This window comes from Zootermopsis nevadensis, unplaced genomic scaffold (genome assembly GCF_977971745.1).
Source record: "Zootermopsis nevadensis isolate Lab colony 2312 unplaced genomic scaffold, Znev_1.0 Znev_ptg000028l, whole genome shotgun sequence".
NCBI lineage: Eukaryota > Metazoa > Arthropoda > Insecta > Blattodea > Termopsidae > Zootermopsis > Zootermopsis nevadensis.
Window position 1 is genome coordinate 4624294 of NW_028259160.1, and position 24980 is coordinate 4649273.

The window sequence follows — 24980 nt, forward strand, 5'->3', positions numbered from 1 at the left end:
ATTATATTACAGGTTTCTTTATTATGGACTTTTTAAAATGTTTAAAAATTACGACGTTTGGAAGCATCGATCTTTCTTTGTCGTCAGGTACAAAGGGAGAAATCTACTCTGTTGGATCCGGTAGATCCTGCTGTTACCGATCTGCCGAAAAGAAATCTTACCTTCGAAACGTTGCGATAATTAACTCTAAACAGACGATGGTTACAATCCAACTTAAATTTACAAGTTTCTACTACATAAAACCGACTACGAGTTAACTACAATGACAATCCAAAATTTATACTGTATTTATAAACGTTTATAATAATTTAACGTTTAAACATAAGTGTTTGTTACGTAAACAAAGCCGACATTAATTGAATGTTCTACTACAGTTTATTTCATATTAATTTATAATAGTTGTACAACGTTGTTAGCCATGTTCCTCATAAAAGCAGCGTTAACATGTTGCAGGCTTCCTCGCAAGGTCTGGAAGTAATTTGAATGTATCCGTCACGTTTGTCAAAGTACAATACTTGAAGCCCTGACCTGCAACTGTGCTTCTGCAGTGGACAAAAAAAATCACCTAGGCGTGAAATTGTGTAATAATCACCCTGAGATTCCCTTTTATCGGCAATGTATGAGGTCGAGAGTGCCCCCTCCCCTCTCATTTCGACACCCTTCTGTAACCGCCAGCCTGCCAACTCTTTGTTTAACACAATCCATGCCCTCAGTCCTTACAGCATCGCCCTGTAGTGAACAGTTTTGTACCAATAACTGCGATAAAGAACAGGCTACAGTATTCCTTTATCAGACATACGCCGTTCTCTAGGTACAAAGCAAGGACGTGGGTTTAATGGTAAAATTTAAACATTTTATATCATAGACTAGCTAAGAACCCGTTCGTTGCCTGGCATTTTCATAAAATACACGGTACTGGCATAATGAAATTGTTTATTTATTATATCAAATATGTTTTAAAAAAAACCATATCTATATAACCTTAATAAACAGTTCAAAAAAGTAAGTTTCTTAACTTCATATTCGGTAAGTTACATGTAAGTTAATGCATTGCAAGAAGAAAATATTGAATTATTCTTATAATTAAATTCAGGTTCTGAAAACGAAAATATCTGAAATCAGATATTTTCTGATTTTTTTAACGCCTTGAAGCAACATGATTATAAAGTCTTATAAATATCAAATACTTCAATTTATACAGAGTGTTCCCTAACTATAACAGTATTTGTAATCTTTGGTGATGTCAGAGTAACAGTTAGTGTATTGTTGTCTTATTAGACAAATGTCAGGGTACGCATTTCGAAATGCTTCATGGGTCAGGGGCACAGTGATTGAGACGAGCTGTTTCTATCGGACCCAATATAGTCGTTGCTCCTGCCCCATACACCTGAAGACGAAAACACATCCTTTCAAATTCATAATTATTGTCCTATTCGAAAATACAATGCAAATTTAAAGATACTATATGCTATTTTACTTTACCTCAAGAGATTTCAGCGGAACTGAGAAACATGGCGGACAAAAACATTACTAATATTACGTAATTTGCGCCCCGTTGGTGTTCATTATCTTTTGAGTAGTGATAAGAGACTAGTACGACACGTTTAATATGGCTCCTGCACTGATAGAACACAACAAGGTAGAATGAAGGTGTGTAATCAGATTTGTTATGTCAGATGGTGTGAAGACTAATACTGACAGCTCAGGGTGACGACAACCGAAAGGGTGCGAATTGGTGGAAAAATCTGAGGCAGAGTGGGAGAGTGTCATTAATGATGTCGGCTGTGTATCGAGATTAAGAATAAATCGATCGGCGTGTCAGGGATAATCGAAGAATCACGATCGACGAAATTGCATCTGAAAAGAGCATCATTCATGGAAATAAATGGCTTAAGACGCAATCGAAAACGAGCGAGAAATTTGTGGGCGTCGAATCAAATGAATTGAACAGAAGAACGATTATCGGCACATAAAAAAGTCTACATAATTTTTGAATTTTTCGTCAACATTATAATAAAGCTACCCCGATTTCTCACGTTCATACATTTAGTAATTTTTTTAAATCATTGTATTAAATATAATTTTGAGATACGACCCTTCTATTCTAAATTTTAGAGTTTACATGTAGTTCCAAGGAAGCTAAAGCGACAATTTATCATCCCAGAATAGACTACAAAATTTATATTAGGTTTATGCAAGGAGAATTGTTTTCTGTGCAAGAGAATTATCGATATCTGAGTAACAACGTAATGTTTCGGGGTTTCACAGAGCAAACACAGCAAATTTATAATTTTTATTAAGGCAGTAACATGTTCTAGTCTCCCATGTAGACCCACACGGCGATGAAAAGCTTCGAAGCGAGTTGCCAGTACGGCCTTCCTGATAATTAACAAGTCACAGACCTTCCTAGTACAATCCGAATCTCTCTAATTACAGACTTTCCAAACGAACAGGCTTGTAATTAATGACGCAGTGTGCATTATTTGATCATCCAGTAAGGTGTGAGAGACCCATCTCCGAAACAGCCCACGGTTAATGCACGGCCAACGGCCTCAGATACGGGAAACGGGTGTGAAAGTAATTAAAACGTATCAGTTATTTAAAAACGAACGTTATAAAATGTCGCCGTAATTCCAATTTAATTATAGGCTTGTTTTATATTTAAATATTACCATAATTGTATATGATGTTCAGTAGTGAAATCCGTATATGTAAACAAGATTAATATTTCCGAGCACTGAGAACAATAAAATACGACGAGAGATTTGGTCGTATGTGTAGTCACTTCTGCCTTTGTGACTTTATGTTTTTAATCTTTTAGATTTAACTTTTAAGGGCATTTACTTCCACTGGTCACCACGAAGACTTGGGGGGCGGGGGCTAAGCTAATTAATCAGCTTCACGCACAGGCTGTTTTACCCCTTGGAGGCTTGATTGACCCCCAAAGCCGATCTACACGTCGTAGAGCAGGAACAAATCCGTTCGTGTGTCAGAAGCAGAACTCAGTCGTTCAATCCATAGCCAGTTACTGCACTGACTGCGAAATATCCCTCAGAAAAGGGAAGTTCCGTGGAGTTAGTTCCATGGGAGTCTTCGCATTCCTAGTTGAGAAAATGAAGCTGTGTACAGTAGGTAGCACTGTGCACAATGTTGAGTCAGTAACGGACAAGAATATTCCGAACAGAACAAACAATGTCTTGATATGTTTGTTTACAAATTGTGTGGAAGGATACATGTGCATGTTAACGTAGTACTATCATCAGGAGTGATGCTGGTAGGCCGCCTGTAAACACAGCTTCCATTATTTAGGTGACATCGAAGAAGGGGAAGAAGAGGTTTGTGTATTTTCTGATTTCTGGTTCACAGCTTTCTTGTTTGGATGTTTTATATGTTATATATGTGTAAGTGTGTGCGTGGTATCTCATCTAGAACGTTTCGTCGTCGATAAAGCTGTCAGTAAGTTAGTGTTGGAACGGGAGCAGATTAACGGTGCCCAGCTGATAATGCGCAGACAAACACTTCAACACTTGAAATATATATCTCTCTCCCTTTCATGCAGATTCTTTAACTTCACTGTTCAGCCAGGTTCCTCCTTTGCAGATCTAACACCACCAGATGGCTGAAAGAAGGAGCGATGGTGGGGGGGGGGGGGGGGGGGGGGAGAATTAAAGACAGGGAAACATAAATAGAAAAAGGTAGAAAAGAACGAAAATGAAAATAGGAGGAAAGGAACAGGAGGAAAGAATGAAAGACAAAACGAAGAGAGGATTAAAGAAAAGTGGGAAGGAAGAAATACAGAAGAGGAAAGACAAAGAGAAACAAGAAACAAGGTGAAAGAAAAGGGCAAAGATATAGAAGAGAGAAACAAACAAATAAAGGCGCGTATCCTGCTTTGGCTCACGTCACGTGTTGTTCAGATGACATCTCAATGACGCTACTAATAATTACGAATTTTTGATAAAATATAAATTACAAAATTTGAGCATCGGAGTTTCGATTCTTAATGTAGACCTACATACATTGGCTTACAGATGTGGGGAGTAACTTCGAATATGTTGAATATTTAAAAGCGGACAAGCGAACAACGCAATGTAGTGATCAGAACTTCTGCGTTGTTCCAGAAATCCGCGGGATATTTTCTTCTCTGCAGTTATAATTATTTCGACTCCTTTGAACTAGCAATTAATGGGATATCAGTGGTTTTAATGTTATGCCTCTGATACTTTTTATGGACAAAAATAAGATCTGAGGATAACTCTTATCATTAAACGCTTTCGTCTGTGTGGAGGGGCTAATGGACACCATAAATTAATAATTATATAACAACGTACCTACTGCATCCTTTTCTAGGGATTTTTTTCGAAACGCAGGCTATATATAAATTGCCTCTGCCTGATCGTTATTGAGTCAGTCTCAAAATCTGTAAACATCGCCATGTTCATAATTTGTAATATATCTTCATCCACGTGTTTCTCCCTCGTCTTTGGTTCAAATATTTCCCTTAGTACTCTGTTCTCAAACACCCTCTTCTTTTTCTTTTTCTTTTTCTTCTTTTTCTTTTTATTTTTCTTCTTCTTCTTCTTCTTCTACAGTGAGTGTCGCTCATCGTAAAACACCCACTTCCTTTTCCACTAGCGCGAATGTGAAACAGAGCTGCAGTTCATAAATTTATTTTAGTGCTGTTGCAAATTAAGATAAGCAGTAAAACTGATAGCATGAAAGAAATCTTGTTTTATGAAAGAGGAACAAATTTAATTTAATTTACCACCATGTACTTTAATACACAAATGACCCATTTCCCACATTAATGGCTTGAAAGTACATACTTTCAGTGCTTTAAAGTTATGAGTTACGATGATTATTGATAAGCAAGTTGGACTTTAAATGTCAGGGATGTGATATAGCCACCGATGCCCAACAAGTGGCACGCGTGCTGCATGTGGCACAACGAATAATTGCTGGGTACGCAGGATCTTGTTTTAAGAACATATTTTGACAAATTAATTGTACTTGAAACTGATTTAGCCTACCAGGAAAGTGTTAATTTACTTTTAAGATGTGTTGAAATAAAAATAGTTCTCAAATAACTCTCAGTTGTGGAGACATTGGAGGGGATTTAATCGAAGAAAATAATGTGTAAGATCAACAAAGAAATGTAAAGATCGGTTATTAGTACACTTATCGTACTCGTAATTGGCTCGCTGACTCGACCCACAGTTCGTGCCTCGAACAGTTTCTTCGCTCTTGACGAAATTTTTTGCTTTAATGGAATCCAAAAGTTCATCACTGTGTTCAGTGGACTCTGTTCCGAGCCAGATAAATTTAGCTTACACCTTCACAACTTATTTAATATTTAGTTACTGTGGCCTTGCCAAAAATATATCCAAATCTGAGGTCTGTTTTCACACACACCATATTATGGATGGAAAGGGTGTAGCCACATGTCTTATCCAGAAGCGTAAGGACCACCCTCTATCGGTTGTCCGCGATTGATTAATCGAATTTGCAGCTGTCCTTCATATCTAGAGGCGTCTCCTCAGTCTGCAGCCTGAGAACGCGGTATGCTAAAATGACAACGGACCAGTTTTAGATAAGGCAACGAACTTATGTAAACTAATTCTTTGGCGATCTGTCATGTCTATTAAACACAAAGATCACGTCTTCAAGGAAATCCGCATATATTTTTATGGTCTTTGTTCCAATTGTCAATTTTTCTGTAACCAATTTTGTAATATCTATTACGCACTGGCTGCCATGATAACAAACAAGGTCAGTCATACCAAGTGTGGATTTACTGATAAGAAAAATCAAGTTATTTTAAACTGAAAATCTCAGAGACTGTCTATTCAACAAATCTAATAAGAATTTAGTTATAATATCCAACCTTAATGCTGTTTCATTTGTTAAAATTAAATACTAAGCAATTGAACTAAACGGATCTAAACTAAAACAGATTAAGCAAAGTCGTTCTAGGGGAAGTTGGTAGACTCTTAAGTACAAAATTATTCACATTTTAATGATCCCAAAGATTCATCACCATGTTTACTACAGTCCATCACTACATCCTTTGCCAGATGAACCCAGTTCACATTGTTTAATATTAATTTTGTTATTATGCTCCTATCTATGCCTAGGTCTTGCAAGTTGTCTCATTTCTTAAGGTTTTACCGACTAAAATGTTGCACGTGTTGTTCGATGGATACTTGGTGTGAAGTTCATTTTGCGTCCTAAGGCAGTGTCTTTTATTCCCAATCTTAAAACCTTGCATACCGTGCAATGCATTAATATCCTACACAGTGTAAACAGTTGTTCGTTTGCAAATTTTATATTATAAGATTTGAGGTTTTCACAGCGGTGAGTCTGAAGATTTCTGTCTTCTGGGTTATTGCTCTGTGTAGTCTGGTAGATGTTAGCCAACGTTTCAGAGGTCATACTGCCTCAGTCATCAGGGCGATGAGTATGAAGATTTCTGTCTTCTGGGTTGTTGCGCTGCGTAGTCTGGTCGATGTTAACCAACGTTTCAGAGGTCATACTGCCTCCGCCATCAGGGCGATGAGTATGAAGATTTCTGTCTTCTGGGTTGTTGCGCTGCGTAGTCTGGTCGATGTTTACCAACGTTTCAGAGGTCATACTGCCTCCGTCATCAGGGCGATGAGTATGAAGATTTCTGTCTTCTGGGTTGTTGCGCTGTGTAGTCTGGTCGATGTTAACCAACGTTTCAGAGGTCATACTGCCTCCGCCATCAGGGCGATGAGTATGAAGATTTCTGTCTTCTGGGTTGTTGCGCTGTGTAGTCTGGTAGATGTTAGCTAACGTTTCAGAGGTCATACTGCCTCCGTCATCAGGGCGATGAGTATGAAGATTTCTGTCTTCTGGGTTGTTGCGCTGTGTAGTCTGGTCGATGTTAACCAACGTTTCAGAGGTCATACTGCCTCCGTCATCAGGGCGATGAGTATGAAGATTTCTGTCTTCTGGGTTGTTGCGCTATGTAGTCTGGTAGATGTTAACCAACGTTTCAGAGGTCATACTGCCTCCGTCATCAGGGCGATGAGTATGAAGATTTCTGTCTTCTGGGTTGTTGCGCTATGTAGTCTGGTAGATGTTAACCAACGTTTCAGAGGTCATACTGCCTCCGTCATCAGGGCGATGAGTATGAAGATTTCTGTCTTCTGGGTTGTTGTGCTGTGTAGTCTGGTAGATAGTAACCAACGTTTCAGAGGTCATACTGCCTCCGTCATCAGGGCGATGAATCTTCACATTTTATATTCTTTTATTTCCTCTAATAATACTTGACTTAATTCACGATTTTCCGCTTTTGTTATTTTGCAGTGTTTATATTGTGTGGCCAAGTTGCATCCGGTGTAGGAATTCATCGAGTATTCAGATTTCTTCTTTATTTCTTTCTTCGTTTCGTCCTCTTTCTCTAACACAGGCGGACACACGACCCTCTACGACAGGATCAACATTGAAATAAATAGTTCTTAAAGGAATGTTGTATGAGGATGGGAACCGGATTCGTCTGGCTGATTGTTTTGAACGCGATAATGAATTAATATTTGGTTCCATTTGAGAGGAGGAATTTATTGAAGATCTCAGACAATTTATCCGGCGCACATTCTTTTGCTAGAGCAGTTGTTGTAAGCCTTTCTGGTACCGTGGACCCCTCCCTACAACTGGCTAATGCACTCTGATTAATAGAGTAGAGACTATCTCAAATATAGACAGAAGCTATTGCTCTTTCGTCATGCTTTTAACCCAGTGTGGAAGTAATTACAGAATTATGTCGTAAAACAAAAGTGTAGAATCTACCGATCTCGTGGACCCCGCGGTCCGAGAACCACCGTTTGATTAACACTGTGGCAGTAGCTCATTAAATATCGAGCTATGAAAGGAGATGTTGCTGATGGATTTGCGATGATGACTCTATACAGCATATCAGAAATACCTGAGTAAAACATCGAACAAAATTAAAGCGTAGCTGCTGAATAGGTAACAGAATATTTTCCAGCTATTTCGGTCAATAGGCGAACTTATTTTTAAGCTATAATCTTCCGACTAAGTTAGTGGTGCATGATGATATTTTAATTCTAAGTGAGTATTTTAATTACAAGATGAAGTGGAGTGTGAACCGTTCCCTTACTTAGTAGCTCAACTGGGCAGAGGCATTTTGTTAGATGCTTGTTACAGTATTCTGCCCTGTGTTCATCGTCGCGTACTTTACGTATACTTTAGAGTCCTAGAGATAATGAACAAAGAAAGCATTTTAAAACTATGGAACTAACCCTATAAACTGAAGTCAAACACGGCATATTTCTGTAGATACAACTGAGTGCATATGGGAGTCAAGTTTTAAAACATGCAAGGCGATTCGGTTGTTAATGTAATCGTTAATTCACTGGGAACAACTTCTTGATGTATAGAAACACTTCTGTTACTCCTATAGTGCGAGAAAATAAATAGCGTAAGTATCTAATTAAATAAAACTTCAGTACAGTTGAAACGTCGATAATTACTTGGTTTGTCAAGACGTTGATTCCTAGTATAGAACCCGAATGTTCATGAAATATGTCTATTAGATCTTACCCTGAGCAATTTATATTCAATTCACACCTTCATAGCGTTTTTATTTATTCCATTTGTAGCTTTGTAAGCACTTCTTATTTCGCATATTTACTACATGCCTTGCATATTTCATACTCTTTCATTAAATAGGAGAAAATAATCCTTTCTGTCCTCTCAGTGCTTAATATTATCCCCAGCACTTCGTCCTCCAACATCCTTAATTGATGTCCTTGCCTTAGACACATCTGTATAAAACCGGAGGTAAAAACATAGCACCGTACGTGCTGGTCCTTTGGTTCATAGTATAGTGGTAGTATTTTCTGAATTTAATCTAAAGTTAATTTACGGCTATCTATTTAATAGACAAGTATTAGTTGGTTGATCATTTTTTTAAAATCGCTGTTAGAACGTAGGCCGTATGCACAACTCTTCATCATAAGACCAAGTCATTGACTCATAATTACTTACCTTCTAACAAAACAAATGAATTGTAATCTAATACTTTCACAAGTTTTAAAGAAAAACATTAACATACGTTTTAAACATTGGTTTCTTCTTTCTGTACTGGTTCAGTTGTTTGTATTTCATACTGATCAAAGAATGCAACGCACAACTCACGATGTATGTTGAAATATATGTGTTGTTTGGTGATCGTTTCATGCACTGTTATCAGTATATTAAATCGTATTTTATTCTTTAATCAAGGAAAATAAGTAATTGTTTATGCTGCTTTGTTAGACTTTCAATAAAAATGCTTTTTTTCAAGAAATGCTTTAGATTCGCCCGTCATTCTTGACGGATAATTTTCCAGTCATTAGTATAATTTCCATTTACTATTTGGTTTTACCGCACTTTGAAAGGCTTTGCTTCCTCCCAAATCCGTAGCATAGCCGTGACGAACTGATTCAGCCACACTCACCCCCAAGATGGATGATCATCCCTTATCGGAGCGCTCAATTTTATTAAACATATTCGTAACTATGAATGATTGATGTCTCTGTATCAACGTTTTTTCGGTTACTTGGGATATACAGTGCTCTCCTGGTAACAGAACCATTCTGAAAATTAATGTTGCCGGAGAACTACAGAAGTTTCTAGACGTGCAGTATATAGACACCCCCCCCCCCCCCCAAAAAAAAAACCTCATTGGTATTAATATTCATCTGTTGCAGACACGGTTTTCATGTTGACGGAGCTAATCAAGTGTAACAATTCTACACTGTATAGCGCCGTAAATTTGGTTGCTGACAAAAATTACCAAAGGTGAAGATATTACACTGCCTAAGCGCATGATGTTTTCCTTCTAGTTCGTTAAGTATAGACCTAAACAATATCGAAAATTTCACCAAATAATTACACTGCATTTACCATAAATTACATTATTTTATGTTGGGAGTCTGTTTTTACTCGATAAGAAGTTTCTGACAGAATGTAATACAAATGTATTTTAACCTCACGTGAACTAGGAGTTGTATTGCATAAATTAAATTACGTTTACCTGATACTTTTAGTGCACACACATCCTTCATACAAAATTTCGAGATTAAAAAAACTTCCCTAAATTTATATTATCATACCAATTTTGTGACACCACCGTGACTTTCGCAAGAAAACACCGAAAGGAGTCACGACGGCTAAGCTGACCATTGAGATTAAAAGAAAATTGTGCCCCTAAACAATGGAAATGTTTCCCTGCCACACACGTTCGCACTTTCATCATGTTAGTTTCGTCGATAATAAGAAATTATAAAGAACCAAGATTAAATTATCTCAAATGACACGGAGTTCACGCCAGGTTTCATAAAATGTAGCCAATTAGTGTAAAAATATTTATAAATTTATTTAAACGTTGCGACAAACAAACACACGGGCTAAGTGAATTTCTCGTAAGGCCGGAAGGGCAAATCAAAAGTGTGAATTATATATTTAATACGTATTATAAAATAATTACAGAATATATGTAGGTACAGGTTTTACAGAATAATATATGTACAGACATTATCGCGAATAAAGAAGACGGTTGGGTGCGTCCTGAGTGGAAATCTAATAGAAAAACTGGAAAGATAGTTGATAATTATGTTGTTTTTATATCGTTCAATCACGATTCTGTGACTCGTTGATAAGATTATATTGACATGCAACCAAACAAACGCGCAGTCCATAAGATAAAAGTGGAATTACGTTTCTAATGAGTTATACAGCACATATTTCGTCTGATTTAAGTCTGTATTTCATTACAATGAAAAACTAGATTGACAAATTTTGAGTTCAGTTTTGAGTGGCCGCGTTGTTCCGAAAGTGGTCTTTTGGTTTTATGTACTTACATTTCCTTGATTTTATTCTACTGTAGATAAAAATCTATTATTTCAAAGATAACCACTTCACGGATATACGCAATATTTCATAACAGAAAATAGATTTCTGTAGCGTGTATCAAATTCACACGAAATAGAAAAAAATATTTCAAATAAAAGTCGATGCTTACAGTCATACCTTTCCTTTCATTGAAAGACATAACCCACCTAAAACACAGATTTTGTCTCCAGTAACACACGTGTCACCATTACAAATATAAATATTTTAATTAATTTAGGGTAATTTTTGCTCCTTATTCTGAGAACCAATTGAAATCCACAAACACTTTGAGAGACACATGAGTAATTATATCTTGGAACCATTTGGTATACATAATTATCACTGACCTATTGAAGGGTTAAGATCCATAATGATCTGTCTATGCCTTACGAAGGGAAATACCAAGTTGTGACGCTCAGAATCGTAGTAAACTGTGTACATAGACCCTGTGCATACTTTATAGTATGATACATCAGAGGTGTTAATTGTCTACGTTGAAATGCAGATTTACGGTTCTATTTGAGGAGCTTTAGAAGGTTCTAAGCGCACGTTCTCCTAAAGAATTTGAAATGCCATAAATAAGAATAGTGTTGAAGATTTCTGTCTTCTGGGCTGTTGCGCCGCGTAGTATAGTAGATGTTTACCAACGTTTCAGAGGTCATACTGCCTCCGTCATCACGGCGCAACAACCCAGAAGACAGAAATCTTCATACTCACCGCTGTGAAAACCTCAAATTATACAAGAATAGTGTTTTTTTTTTTTGTAAAATTAAACTTGAAAAGTAAGATTTGATAAAGAAGGTTCGAGTGTATTACGTATTTTTTATTTTGTCCCTTACGTGTTAGGCAACTTAAAGCTTATACCGGCACCAAAACCCTCCTCCTGTCATATTCTGTTTCTGTTCCCTGATCTTCTTTAGTATCCTGTCATCCGCGGCCATCTGCCTTCATCCTTATTATGTACACATTTATCCCATCATTTCTTGTACATGTTCTTCAACTAAGCTTATCGGCATTTCAGTAATGTCATATTAAATTTACTCTACAATCCCAGTCATTTGAACGCAGCACATTTGAAATATGTAATTCCAACTTTTTCCTTCCATTATTATGTCGGAGTCCCCAGGTAATGTATTTTATTTAGTTTTATAAAGAATTAATATTGTAAAATGAATCTATTGACGTGGAGTAACGTGTCTATACAAAAGAACATTCCAACTTACTGTACGTGATAGTTTCCTTGCTGTTTTGCTATTATCCGTACACTGAACACATACTACTCAGAGGCCCTCTTGCGGTGCACTGAATACACACTTGTCATGATTGGAGATTGATAACAGTGTGTGGGGGGTGTAATCAGAGTGATAAGATTCCACAGGAGGGGACGGGACATCTCTACGTCTGGGTTTTATTAGAGTCTGCCAACCGGAAATACTTGTAACAAAATTGCTTTTATTTTACCCAAATATTGGACAAGCCGGCTTCATATGATAGAAACAGAACCGTAGCTACTATTCATCATTTTCTCTTTCTACAGTTGTCTGTTCATTTGAGACACGTTCCCCAAATGTCCTGACCTCAGCGCGGCAAAGGTGATGCTAGGAACTTAGATTTTTTTTGTCATGTTGGGTATTCGGAAAATCTCAGATCTGTCTCAGCCCGATTATCAACTACTGGCGAAGTCAATTGAATAAAATTTTTGGATATTATCCATCGTCTAGTAAATATAAAACGACGTTTCGGAGATGGGACTCTATCTAGTAGACCCAACTGTGTAGGAACCTGAATACGGAGATAGAGTCCCATCTCCGAAACGTCGTTTTACGTTTTATATTTACTAGACGATGGATAATATCCAAAAAATTTATTCAATTGACTCTTCATTATCGTCAAGAAGTTTTAGACTTGATATACTGGCGAAGTATTTTCGTAGTTTTCTTCAGTACGTTGATGGCGTGGAATCTTCTGTGCCAAGAGCTGAACTAGGCATCTCTCTAATATGAAGAGTGAGAGAATTGTATAAACAGTCTAAGAGTGTCAGGGTTTTCGCGCGTCAGGAAAATGATATGAATATTTTACGAAAACTTTTGTTTTATCTGAGATATCAGTGAACCAGATTTTAAAAGGATAGGAAGCTGCAGTCTGTTGAGGCTATAAAAGAGTCGATTCATAGATTATAAAATTTCGGGAACAAGTTCAAAAATCTTTTCTTATGAATTTGTGCTGTACTTGAGAGCTGTAAAGAATGCCAGTAATGACAGAGTTATGTAATTACTGCCTTTTTCCGTGTTTAATACATTTTTCGCTTCCTAGTTATAACTTATGCTCATCGAGCTAGTTCAGTTTACTTAATTTGCCTAACGGTTGTCTGAACACATAATTACATCCCTCGTACCGTATAAGTCATTCTTCGCTGTTAATGTAATAGTTCGTTCTTGCTTCAAAATTATCGTCTTCTTCCACGAGTATGTTTAAACACATAATTACTGTTTGTTACTAAGGTTATATTTTTTAATTAATAAAGTGTTTGTATGGTTATTTGTTTTATTTTAATAAAAGAAAATTCTTTCACGGAAATGTTTAACTTATAATTGTTGTCTGTGTTCACATTCTTGTAATTCTGCATCTCATTTGGTGCCTTTTACCAAGATTTCTTTACTTACTATTTCATAATTATTATCTCTTTTCCTTTTTGCTTCATAAAGTAGTGTTTTCGTGTTCATATATTTTGTTACTGTATCCTTATATGTTAGCATGATTTTTTTTTGTAGTCCGCTTAGATTCAGTGGTTTATGGCTTGTTTAATGATAAGAAATCCGGTGGTGTAATCGGATAAAGGCACGCCTACCATGCTGGTTTCCAGTTTTTGTATTATTGTGCCATCTGTTGTTGTGTTTCTCAATTATTTCGACATTCCCACTCTCACGCAACTCATTTTACGTGTAACGGAAATGTCTCACGTGTTCTACGCTTTTAAAGGAAATACGATATCATTTAAAAGTTACTTTGAATGATAATAGACAAATGTTCTCGGCTAACACATAGACTCATATCGCAATGTGAAAATGTCGAACAATTTAGGACGGTATATTTTTATGGGAGAATTGTTTCTCTGGACTTTGTTCTTTCGATAGTGAAAGCATACGTTTTGGACAATGGAAAATTTTCTCTCTGTGGGTTCCATGGGACATTATGATCAAACCAGCTGCCTGTAGAAGGCTTACTGTAGTGCAGTCTTCAGGTAAACCGAAACGATACTATAAAATTGTCATAATCTTCGCGAAAAACCTTGAAAATAGTTAGTTTATAGGCTACAATACGTATAGTCGTAACAAGCACGAGGTTTGGCTGACGAAGTTCGAAATAACGCGGTAAGACATTACATACAATGGCATGAACGCACGGATCCAAATAACCTAGAAGCAATTTTTCTAGCATCAGTGTTAAAATGTTCGTTTTCATTCCATTGGTTTGTACAATGTAAATATTGGTATTGATTTGTGAGACTTGACGTTCTCGCAGCGTCCAACACGACGATGGCCGTCTTCTGTAGCTTCAGAGGTACTCGCTACCTCTATAATCGGGGGCAGGATCGCCCATCAGACAGCCATCTTCAGGTATTGATTTCTTTTGCTGAGTAACTTACTACACAGAGCAGAGTCCTTCGAAGCTAATAGTCGCGCAAGTGGTCAATAAATTTCCCTTCTTTTTACGGAACCCAAAAGATCATGACCGTTTTCACAGCAACCTGTCACTGGACTGTTCCCAACGACACTAACTAGCCCGCACAATCACACTCAATTTTCTTTACGTCCATTTTAATATTATCTCCTCAACTATGCCTGGGGCCCCCAAGCGGCTGGCTGATAAGCAGCGACATATATTTATTTACTGCTGTAAGAAAATATGTGTGATTTCTTCGTATTTGCTTCTCAAATCACATTAAATTTCATTGCATTTAAGTTTTATTACTTGTACTCTTTATAAATGTTAAAGACGCATATACAAATATAATCTAAAACACGCATGCTTAAAGTGTGGAAAATACAATTACATTATTTTAAACAGTTTATTTTAATAAAAAACCCGGGCAAAAAATGGATATTCCACGTTAAGTCAATAAGTGAATATCAGTGTTAATGATACATGCAAAATCTTATAACAGACATTAGGAAAATATGTATAGGCCTACTGAAAGTTTAAGAACATCTGTTCACTTGAATCTGTTCCTGGTAGAGTCTTTGAACGGTTGTCATAGCAACCAATTGTTTTCAGCATCACCTCCACACAACGCAAGGACGAGTGTCTCTAAGTACTTCGAAAGTTGATGTAATCTACTAAAGCCGAAGTTCACTTAGCTAACAATCTTTCAACCACCATTTTATCAGAAAGTGTTCTTATTCCACGGTGATGGATACTTAATCCATCATTAAGATTCGCTGTACATGTATCTATTAAGACTTAACTACCTGAATGTATTAATAGTCTACACTCCGAAGCAGGACTCCAGAAATACTGTTTAAATCTACCGGTGAATTTAATAGAATTCACTCGCCATAGGACCGAAAATAAAATTATGTGCTGTTCCTACGCGACACAAGTTTGGAACTTTATTTCTGGAACGTTCTTTAGAAGAAATGTTAAATGTCAGGGTATAAATGCATAAAAACACAAGTTTTGGGTTCGGATGGGGAATTTCATACGCACCAAACGAAACTCTGTCCAAGGTACAGTCAATCTTGAAAATGTGACGGTTGTTTAGTGGTAATAGAAATTACCCTATTTTGTGAAACAAGAAGGTTCCTTACCCTATTGATAACTGTGCACCTTCAGTCCATGTACTGAAAGTTATGTGGACGCAGCCTTATCCTGATGTCTCATTTATTAAAAATTCTTTTTGATATTATCCTGATTTTGGGTTTATTATAATACTTAGCTTTAAAAGTGCAGCGTGAAAGACTTTCTTGGTGCCCTTTCATCATAACGTTAACCCTTCAGCATTATTGTATTCTGTTTTCAATGGCATATATTAGTAATTTAATATTCTAAGTTAAATTAAACTTACAGTCTAATTATATAAACTGCTTCCATGGTTGTAGCATTTAAATTACGAGACTAAATAAACAAAGGAATTTTATTTTAAATTAATTTGATATAAATGTTAGTACATATACTTAATTTAAATATGTAAACTGTATAAACAATACTATCCTGTAATACTCGTCTAGAGGTTTTGTAGTCTCATATTCTGCATGTAGTCGCTTTGAATCTCTGTCACGGATCCGCTATTCTGACTGTTCTGTTCTTAGTTATTCTCAGTACTTAATGGAAGTGGTGGAATGACGTATCAAAATAGGCCACGACCTCTTCTTCCTGTTTTCCTCACGACTTATTCTTCGGTCATCTTGCTATAGGCTTGTCTCATTAGACGTTACTTAACCTCAACGGCTGATAAAAAGCGTGAAATAACCAAGAAACCAACGGCAAGTAAAACGGTTATAATTACAAACTACCTCTTCTTCTTTTCTGTTTCCAGGTTCAGAAAAATCGACACCGATACTTCCGGCATTCGTGAGTACATTGGAAGGTCAGAATTCCTTGAGACACTTGTCATTACTTTGCACGTGTATGAAGAAGTTAGGAAGTGTACGCATAGCGCCGGTGACGTAACCATTGCGTACAAAGTAACCTGGAGATACGCATTCACTTAACGCGTAGAAGCGCATGAAGGTCTTTATGTAAAGTGCACGTAATTTACATTTTTAACCAAAACTGGATTCTGTTGCCAATTTTAGTGAAATTCACCATGTCAAATTGAGTTAAACATCTAATCAGCCGTTTTAGAGTTATTATTTACGGACGGAAAGACAAATAGGGCAAGTTTCGGTCACGTGTAGGTCAAGGTCGTGTCAATAACACTATATCAGGTTTGCCGAATAGAGGCTTTAAATATTTCAAGGTCATTTCTTCTGACGCTTATTTCTGCCGAACTTTAGGTCATGTCAATTAAAGGTCTCGGTTATTTCAGGATCATGTCAAGGTCACGACGAGATCATTATGTGACAACTATTTTATAAATGTTATTACTTGTCCATTCTGTTGTTACACATACTTAGTTATTCAGCACCTTAAGTGATTATTTTCTCTTTTACTGTCACCTAAATTATCCTCTGCGTCTGTAAAACAATATTCCATTCATTTTATGTACCAGCTGTGATTTCCATACTGCCAGTAGGAAATCTCGTAAACTATTAGTAGTTGAATACATAAATAGGCAAAGGACTGAATAAATGTATCGGGGTAGGGATCAGTGGTGGGTTTTTCAAATCAATATTGAACCCTGCTTACCAAAAAAGGTCAGGGAATTTCTTTACTAGCCGAGTGACTGTTAAATCGATATTAATCTTTTGGTTGTAAAGCCGTGCGGATTCGTTGGTGGATACTGTCTCCATCTTCATGGTCACTATGTGTTCCTCCGAAATATTGTTAATTATCTACCTACAAGTTCACACGGCGTCAGGACCCAGAAGATTAACATCGACATCTTCATCACCGTGAGAACTTAATATCTCATAGATTAACATTTATCTTCTCAAAAAGGCCTCTGCTCCATAGAGAGATTCATTATGTGGATAGTATGTCTGTCTCTATTGGCTCTACACTGGACATTTGAGTGGTGCAAAGACACGAACGAGAAGCCAGCTGTAGGCCTCGATATTCAAAGGACGAATTGTGTTCCAAAGTGTACGCAGTACAATTGTCCTACAGTTTTCTTTTCCCCGTTCTGAAGTGTTTACCTAGTAGTCAGTCTGCAACCAAACAACCGTCTCCTGAAATGATTAATTACATCACTGTATGTATTTAGTTGATCAAGATATTCCATTTGACTCATTCCTCGCCAATGAGCATGTGTACCCACGGTATGTGTTCGGCCACTTCAGTGTCATTAGGTGCAGGAAGTACGAACAGTCCTCTGTCGCTGTGAATCGTACTTGGGACGTTCCTCTTTCCACTGAAGGACCCGTGGTTTGGGAAAGGGGCGATAAAATACCAGTAGGTAGGTACGAAGAGATTGCGTCCGGACTGGCTTGGAGACCCGCAAAGCACGATCACTTTACCCAGGGGTAAAGGCTGTTACAGGGGCAAGCTCGCTCGCCCGCCACTCTCTCTCTCTCTCTCTATTCAGTCCGTGTGTGAAGAATGTGTGAGTTTTGCTGTCATGCCTTTTACACATGGGATATTAAAGCTTCTTATTTTGATATTCTATTAAGTACGAGTAACTCAAATATAGTGACTTTCTGTTCTTTACCTTTATATTTTTATGGTATTTCTTTATATTTCGCGTTTTATTTTTTCTTTATTTTCTACATTTATTTTAGTTTCCTATTTATTACTCTGTTTCCGCGTGCTGAGTTCTTGCATCATGTAGTATTTTGACTGTGCGCCAACGTTTCAGAGGGACATACTGCCTTCATCATCAAAGCTAGACTGAGGAGTGTGGGAAAGTAGGTGTTTTTATGTAGGACAGGAGACCAGTCACACAGACGAAAGGGCCCAAAAACCCAGTTGATCACCGTTGTTCATATTGCAGCGAAAACTTTAAATCTTACAGAAGTTTGTTACATTGGGATTATCGTAATTTTACCACCTGTATATATAACACGAAACCGCGGACGTAATGCATATCCTGAGAGAGGTTTGAGCACGTGATATCAGGTTTCAGCAGTCCAATATTGGCTATACTTAGTAAAATAAATATAAAATATTAAAAACTCAGATATCACAAAGCACTTTTCAACATTGCGATGTATCCATCGCCTTTGTACGAGTCCCCCCCCCCCCCCATATTCCTGAATAAAAAGCAAACTGTGCTTTATTAGAAACACTTTTCTGATGAAACTCGAACCCTAGCCTTTAATATCCTGTCTCTCGACACGAAAGTGAATTATGTTAGAGGCACCTCAGAATGTGGGATTACATCTTCACAATCCTCGGCTTGTCTCCAGACGAAGGAGACACCGTCATTTGTTAGGACACAAAGCCTGCTCCATCGATCAGAACGGCTTTCTGAAAGTACGATAAACATGAGCCTGCAGTTCCTAAGCCCTTTGTAAGGATCAGAAGAAGTCTACAGATGTTTCTTACTTTGCTGGAAATAACATACAAAAATTGCAAGTTATTCAGTAAAATGTTCGGTGTTCGGTTCCATTCGTTACCATATCCATACCAGCTCTACGACTCTAATTCCTAATTTCATGGTGACGAGTATTAAGATACCTGTATTTTGGGATGCTGTATTTTGTAATCTAGCAAAAATCGACTGGTGATTCGTTGCCCTGATGATGGAGAGAGTAAGCACTTCTGAAATGTCGGTCAGTTTCTGCCAGACTACACGGCGCAAAATTCCAGAAAACTGCCATCTTCCTGATATGGATGAAATTCGTGGAGCTTTAACCGCGAGTAATCGCCTTCACGCGCACAGGGGGCGTTATTACCGTTGCCGTAGACATTTGGTTGTAGCGACGTACGTACAAGTAATTTGTAAATGCCGAGGCTGGAGCACGTAGACACTGATTTCTCGCTGCAGAGACCGATGTTTCGTCTCGTGATTATGTTAAGTGACGTTTGTGGTGGGACAAGATATCTCTCTGAGTTCAGAGACGAGATATTTAAATGAGCATGGTCTTGGGGATAAACATTAAAATTACGTAATAGAGTCATGGCCGATATTCTTCATTAATGTTTTCGTGTAGTGGTACGTTTTGAATGATGTCTTTTTACCTACGAATATTATGTTTTTTGAATTATATTAAGGCAGTATTATGTTATTTAATTTTAAGGCACGTGTGTTAAATTTTAAGAATTTGCGGAATTCTGTATGGGATGAAAAAATACGAAAAAAGGGGGAGGAGATAAAGGTAGGAATTAGTAAAAAAAAAAAGGATGAAAGAACGTGATGGATTAAGATACGAAAGAAATCTTACCTAGCTGAATTTCAACGTGGTTTTACACTAATAACACATAATAACAAAGATGGCATTCTCACGACTGTAAAGCTATGGATTTTTGTCTTGTGGGTTGTGACACCGTGATGGTTACCAATAATTCGGAGGAATGTATTGGCTCCATTTTCAACCCTGAAGATGAAAGCGATACCTTGCCCACAATACACACACACATACACCTACTCACCTACAATATCACATTGCCTAACATGCCATGAGGCTACAGTTTATACACAAAACAATATATTTGTATTTGAAAGCAATAATAGGATTAAATTAAGATACGTAATCGAAGTAGAGCGTGTTTTAAGTCTCTCTGTACTCGAGACTGCAGTACACTTTTCCACTGTTGTTATAGTTGTTTAATTACTTGTCACAGAGTATATCTGGACTGTAATCGGAGCTTTTAAGTAAGGGGTGATTGTACAAGAGGAACACGTTCGGTTTAAAGTGGCCAGGTATTTCAACCGTTGCTTATTTGGCTTAGGAGATTTGGTATTAGTGTTTAAACATCGGGATTTTTTGCCAGACAGTTGGTTAATTGACCAGAAAGTTAAGTATTGCATTATCTTACCGAAACTTCAGCGCCACATAGGTATGATGGAACAGCGACGTCAAATGTCTTACACTAATTATCATTTTCGGGTTTAAAATTTGTATCAATATTATATTAATAATGTCCTATTCATTTAATGCACGGTGAAATTATAACCTTAAGAGATTTCAGATTTTGTAGTGCTCTCATTTGTCAATTTAAACTTGTCATTTCAATTTAGTGGTTTTCCTCAGTCCTTTCCTGCAGCTATAGTACGTTAAAATCGGCGACGATATGTTCTCTACTTATAATTGAAGATAATTTTTCCATTTCGGCGCTGTATAACCTGTAGACATGGCAAAGCTTTGTTAAATAAACACTAAAACATTCACATCTCAATACACTGAATACTACAGTCTGTAACAAAGAGGATGAAGTTTTTTTATCCTGTCAGAATACTTCTTTAAAATGTTCCTAAATCTGCCGACTTGGTGGGTCATTTATACGAGAGTGTCAGATTTGAAAGACAGCCAAATTTTACACTGTTAAAAATACAAAATCTTTCAATGTTCATGCCTTGCTTCAACACTATCGATGAATAATCGTCTCTGAAGTGTTTTAAAAATAGAATAAATTATAAATCACCTGTCTGCTGAAATTTCAGCTACGATTTAGTAAGGATGTAGTCTGGAAAGTATGAGTATCTCCAAGGTAAAAACATTCTTGCTTCAACGAGCGTAGTGTAATGTCTGTATATGAATTTCGAACCAGTTCTAGGAAGAATCTAATTTATGTACACGACTCAGCGAATAACCCAATAACGAGACTGGAAGATAATGTAGCTAAGTGCAAGCCCATTTAGGAGAGAAATCTAAAACGATTCTTTAGCAAACCACATCTGCCTCTAACTTTAAATATCTAAATAAAATCGCGTAGCACATTTAAAATAAGTTCTATTAAGAATGTGCATGATACAGATAACAGCTTCAGTTTTCATGTAATACTACCATTAAATTTGAAGTTCCTTCATCAGTCATCAAGTTGTTGTCTGATTAAACAAGTGTAAAATCATGTCCTTGCCAAAATATCAAATCTTTTCTAATACTCAACTATAACTTAAGATATGACTACTTAAACTTTACTTTATATGTCTATGATAAATCTGAAAATAAAGTGATCCCAGTATGGCCCAATATAAATGTAAAATAATGTCTCTATTAAATGTCAGATGTTTCCTACCAAGAATATAATCCGTATCTTAAACGATAAGATATAAGCATAAAAGTTGTCAGTGTGAATGCCAATTTTTGTATATTTTAGCTTTAAACCCGTGATATTTATTACAATTTAAAACAATTTATATACTGAAATGTAAAATCTGTTTTCACAAGGAAATAAAATTTAAGAACTTCAGATTTAATCGTGCCTACTAAAATTTTAACTCAAAGCATAAACATATCAAGTTCCCACCTTCGTAAAACCTACCAAGTCGACTGATTATATTTATCTCGAGGACACGTCTTAAATAAATCGCCTCGAGAAAGTGGTTTTGCAGCTTTAAGTAAGTAACTTTATCAGTTTCCAAAAATGTAAACTCAGGTGTGATAAAGATGTTTGTCGCCTTCAGATTTCAGACGGTGAAAATCTGAAATGCCTCTGTTGTCATCTGGGTTTTAGGAAGAATTTATGTGGTTCTTTCTTTTATAATAAGATTGAAAACGTAAAATCTAACAGAATAAATGAACAGAAATATCCAAGCTATTTCTGGCTCCAAATAACATATTCTCCAACCCAGCGGTACATCAACAAGGATCACTCTGATTTAAAATAAAATCGAACAGTTTGTAGCTCTTAGTAAGAGGCTTTTTAGAATATAAAATCATAATTGTGTCTGTATCGAAGTGTTTTTGCAATTCTACTATAATTTGATGGCGTAGATTTATAATATAACAACTGAAACCACTTAATGTACTTTCCTGTCGCAACAATATGAGGAACCTGAACGCGCTCACTCAGCATACTTTGTTTCCATGAGAACGTAAGTGCTTTGTTATGTGACTTACCGACTGTCGATTGTTGCCGTCCGCACCAACACTGTCACTACAGCGTAATGGCGTCCCACAGCTCGCCATGACGCCCTCTCACTTCATTCTGAATCGATACTCGGGACACATGCGCTCCGATATTGCGTGAATCGAGAGTGACCCCAGAATTCAGGCGTCGCTTTTCGGACCCCCTCCCCGCCCCCCAGGAGCTGAAACACTTCCGTTTCGGTTCTAGTTGTGTTGTAAAAAGTGTCGATCAGGTGCGATCAGGTATGGTAGCGTGTTCACAAAAAACACAGGCACAAATTAATCGCAATTCATAAAATGGAGTTAAAGCCAAATCACATGAACTAATTACTGTAAGCATCTCCGACTGAAACACATGAAAACTGTACATAATTTACTTTTATTTGGGTATCAGTAAAAGCATTAGCTGTAATATTAACACGACATCCAATACAGGCCGGGCCATGAAGCTGATCTTTGACCTCTATGTAATCAGGAAGTCAATAATGAGTAGAGCTGAACGTCGCATTCAAGAGGTTAGTATTTTTTTTAAGGAGTTTCCGGGTCTGGTCCGGAGGTCGAATATTCGGACCGAGGTTTTATGTTTTGAATTTTCGGACAACCGCATCCTTCCACATGGCGTTGTATCATCCACAAATTTATTATTCACAACAATGATCTGAGCTTACAGCGCAGAAGTTAACTTCACCATTGTTGCTTTTGTTACTCTTTTCGAGTAAGTGTGACCTAAGTCCACGAAGAATTAGCCTTACGTGCGTTATCGCCCGTGATTTGACATAAAGAACACCTTAACACATTTTGGTGTACTGTAATGAGTTTTCCTTTCGAATCTGAAGCTTGTCTAAATATTTAAACATATATTTCATACCGTAAGGAAAAGAACCCATTTATATTACAAACATCAAATGGTTGTTGCTGTTTAAGGGAACAATTGATGTTTATTCTGAGATTAATTTTTTTGGGCTCGAACTTGGGCTTGTAAATTGTATCTTACTTCTCTGTTGTTAGTTTTATTGGTTGTAACGAGGGACTGAGAATAGAAGATTCTCAGTCATGAGAGATCGTCTCCAGACGATATTCAAACCCGAAGTCTCCCGAACATAAAGCAGGATTGTCAACCTTAAACATTTCGTCACTTGTAAGACTTGAGGTTCTCACAGCGGTGAATATGAAGATTTCTGTCTTCTGGGTTATTGCGCTGTGTAGTCTGGTCGATGTTAACCAACGTTTCAGAGGTCATACTGCCTCCGTCATCAGGGCGATGAATATGCCAATAGGGTGTGAGGAGTTGGATTTTATAGGCAGGGAAGTGAAAGGTGTAGCCTGCCCCGAGCCAATGGGAGCAGGTATGGGAGTGGACCAATGGTAGCACGTGGGCGAGGGTGGGAGAGGGAGAGAAAGGTGAGTGTAGTTGTATGGATAAAGGCCCTGAAAAGGGCCGAGTTAGTGGTCTGGTTGGTTCTGGCGGCGCACTCTTGCTCGTTCTCGGAGTCCTCGGAGTGTGTGGATCAGAGGCTCCTGGAAGCCTCTGATCCACACACTCCGAGGACTCCGAGAACGAGCAAGAGTGCGCCGCCAGAACCAACCAGACCACTAACTCGGCCCTTTTCAGGGCCTTTATCCATACAACTACACTCACCTTTCTCTCCCTCTCCCACCCTCGCCCACGTGCTACCATTGGTCCACTCCCATACCTGCTCCCATTGGCTCGGGGCAGGCTACACCTTTCACTTCCCTGCCTATAAAATCCAACTCCTCACACCCTATTGGCATATTCATCGCCCTGATGACGGAGGCAGTATGACCTCTGAAACGTTGGTTAACATCGACCAGACTACACAGCGCAATAACCCAGAAGACAGAAATCTTCATTTCGTCACTTATTAAAAGGATTTTATAATTCTTTTAAATAACCTACTAATCAATCAATAATTTATAAAGTCGGTCATAATGTAATGAATAAAAAATAATAAAGTATAAAAAATGTTTGTTTCAGATAATAGTTTAGTTAGACATGTAGAAATAGACTTGTTTATTTTGTTGGTATGCAACGAGAATTTCTTCCTAGTATTTAGAGAATCGATTTCATCTCATGAGCACGCAAAGTTGCTGGTGGTCGGGAGGTGGAACCGCGACAGGGGTTCCGTTTAATGTGGGGTGAGACTAAGTCACCCTTTTTCCACTTTTATTCCGTCAAAGCTTTCCCACAGACGGAAAGTTCTCAGAACTCAGCTTAAGCTTTCACGTGTTTACCTGGAACAATTATGATACCCTTTTGCTGGATTGTTACACCCTTTGTGTAAATAATAACAATAAAATCGTTCGTACAAAACCTAACCTAAATGTTTACATTCTAATATTAGTGAAGCGAGAGTCAATACAAAACATTACATCGAATTATTTACAATTGGATTCTGAAAGTACGTCTAAATGTTCCAATTAGATTAATGT

The 24980-nt window shown here is 37.4% G+C and overlaps 2 protein-coding genes across 6 annotated transcripts in view; one reads left to right on the forward strand and one right to left on the reverse strand.

The window, feature by feature from the left end:
• Positions 1–22558, reverse strand: part of fz2 (frizzled 2) — a 98233-nt gene extending 75675 nt beyond the window's left edge. Inside the window, exon 1 of one of the 2 annotated variants that reach the window (XM_087357049.1) lies at positions 22521–22558. The gene's annotated coding sequence lies outside the window, so the exon portion shown is untranslated. Of the gene's footprint in view, positions 1–12140; positions 12208–22520 lie in introns of those variants that run through there. The other variant, XM_087357051.1, reaches the window with a different exon arrangement.
• LOC110836395 (serine-enriched protein) overlaps positions 1–24980 on the forward strand; it is a 201857-nt gene that overhangs the window by 74816 nt on the left and 102061 nt on the right. For 2 of the 4 annotated variants that reach the window (XM_087357065.1, XM_087357061.1), the window contains exon 2: positions 16454–16488. The exons of 1 other annotated variant lie outside the window; for it this stretch is intronic. Coding sequence is in view for 1 of the 3 variants with exons in the window: in XM_087357061.1 (XP_087213187.1) it covers positions 16454–16488 (35 nt within the window). In the remaining 2 variants the exon portion in view is untranslated. Of the gene's footprint in view, positions 1–16453; positions 16505–24980 lie in introns of those variants that run through there. One more of the 4 variants, XM_087357059.1, reaches the window with a different exon arrangement.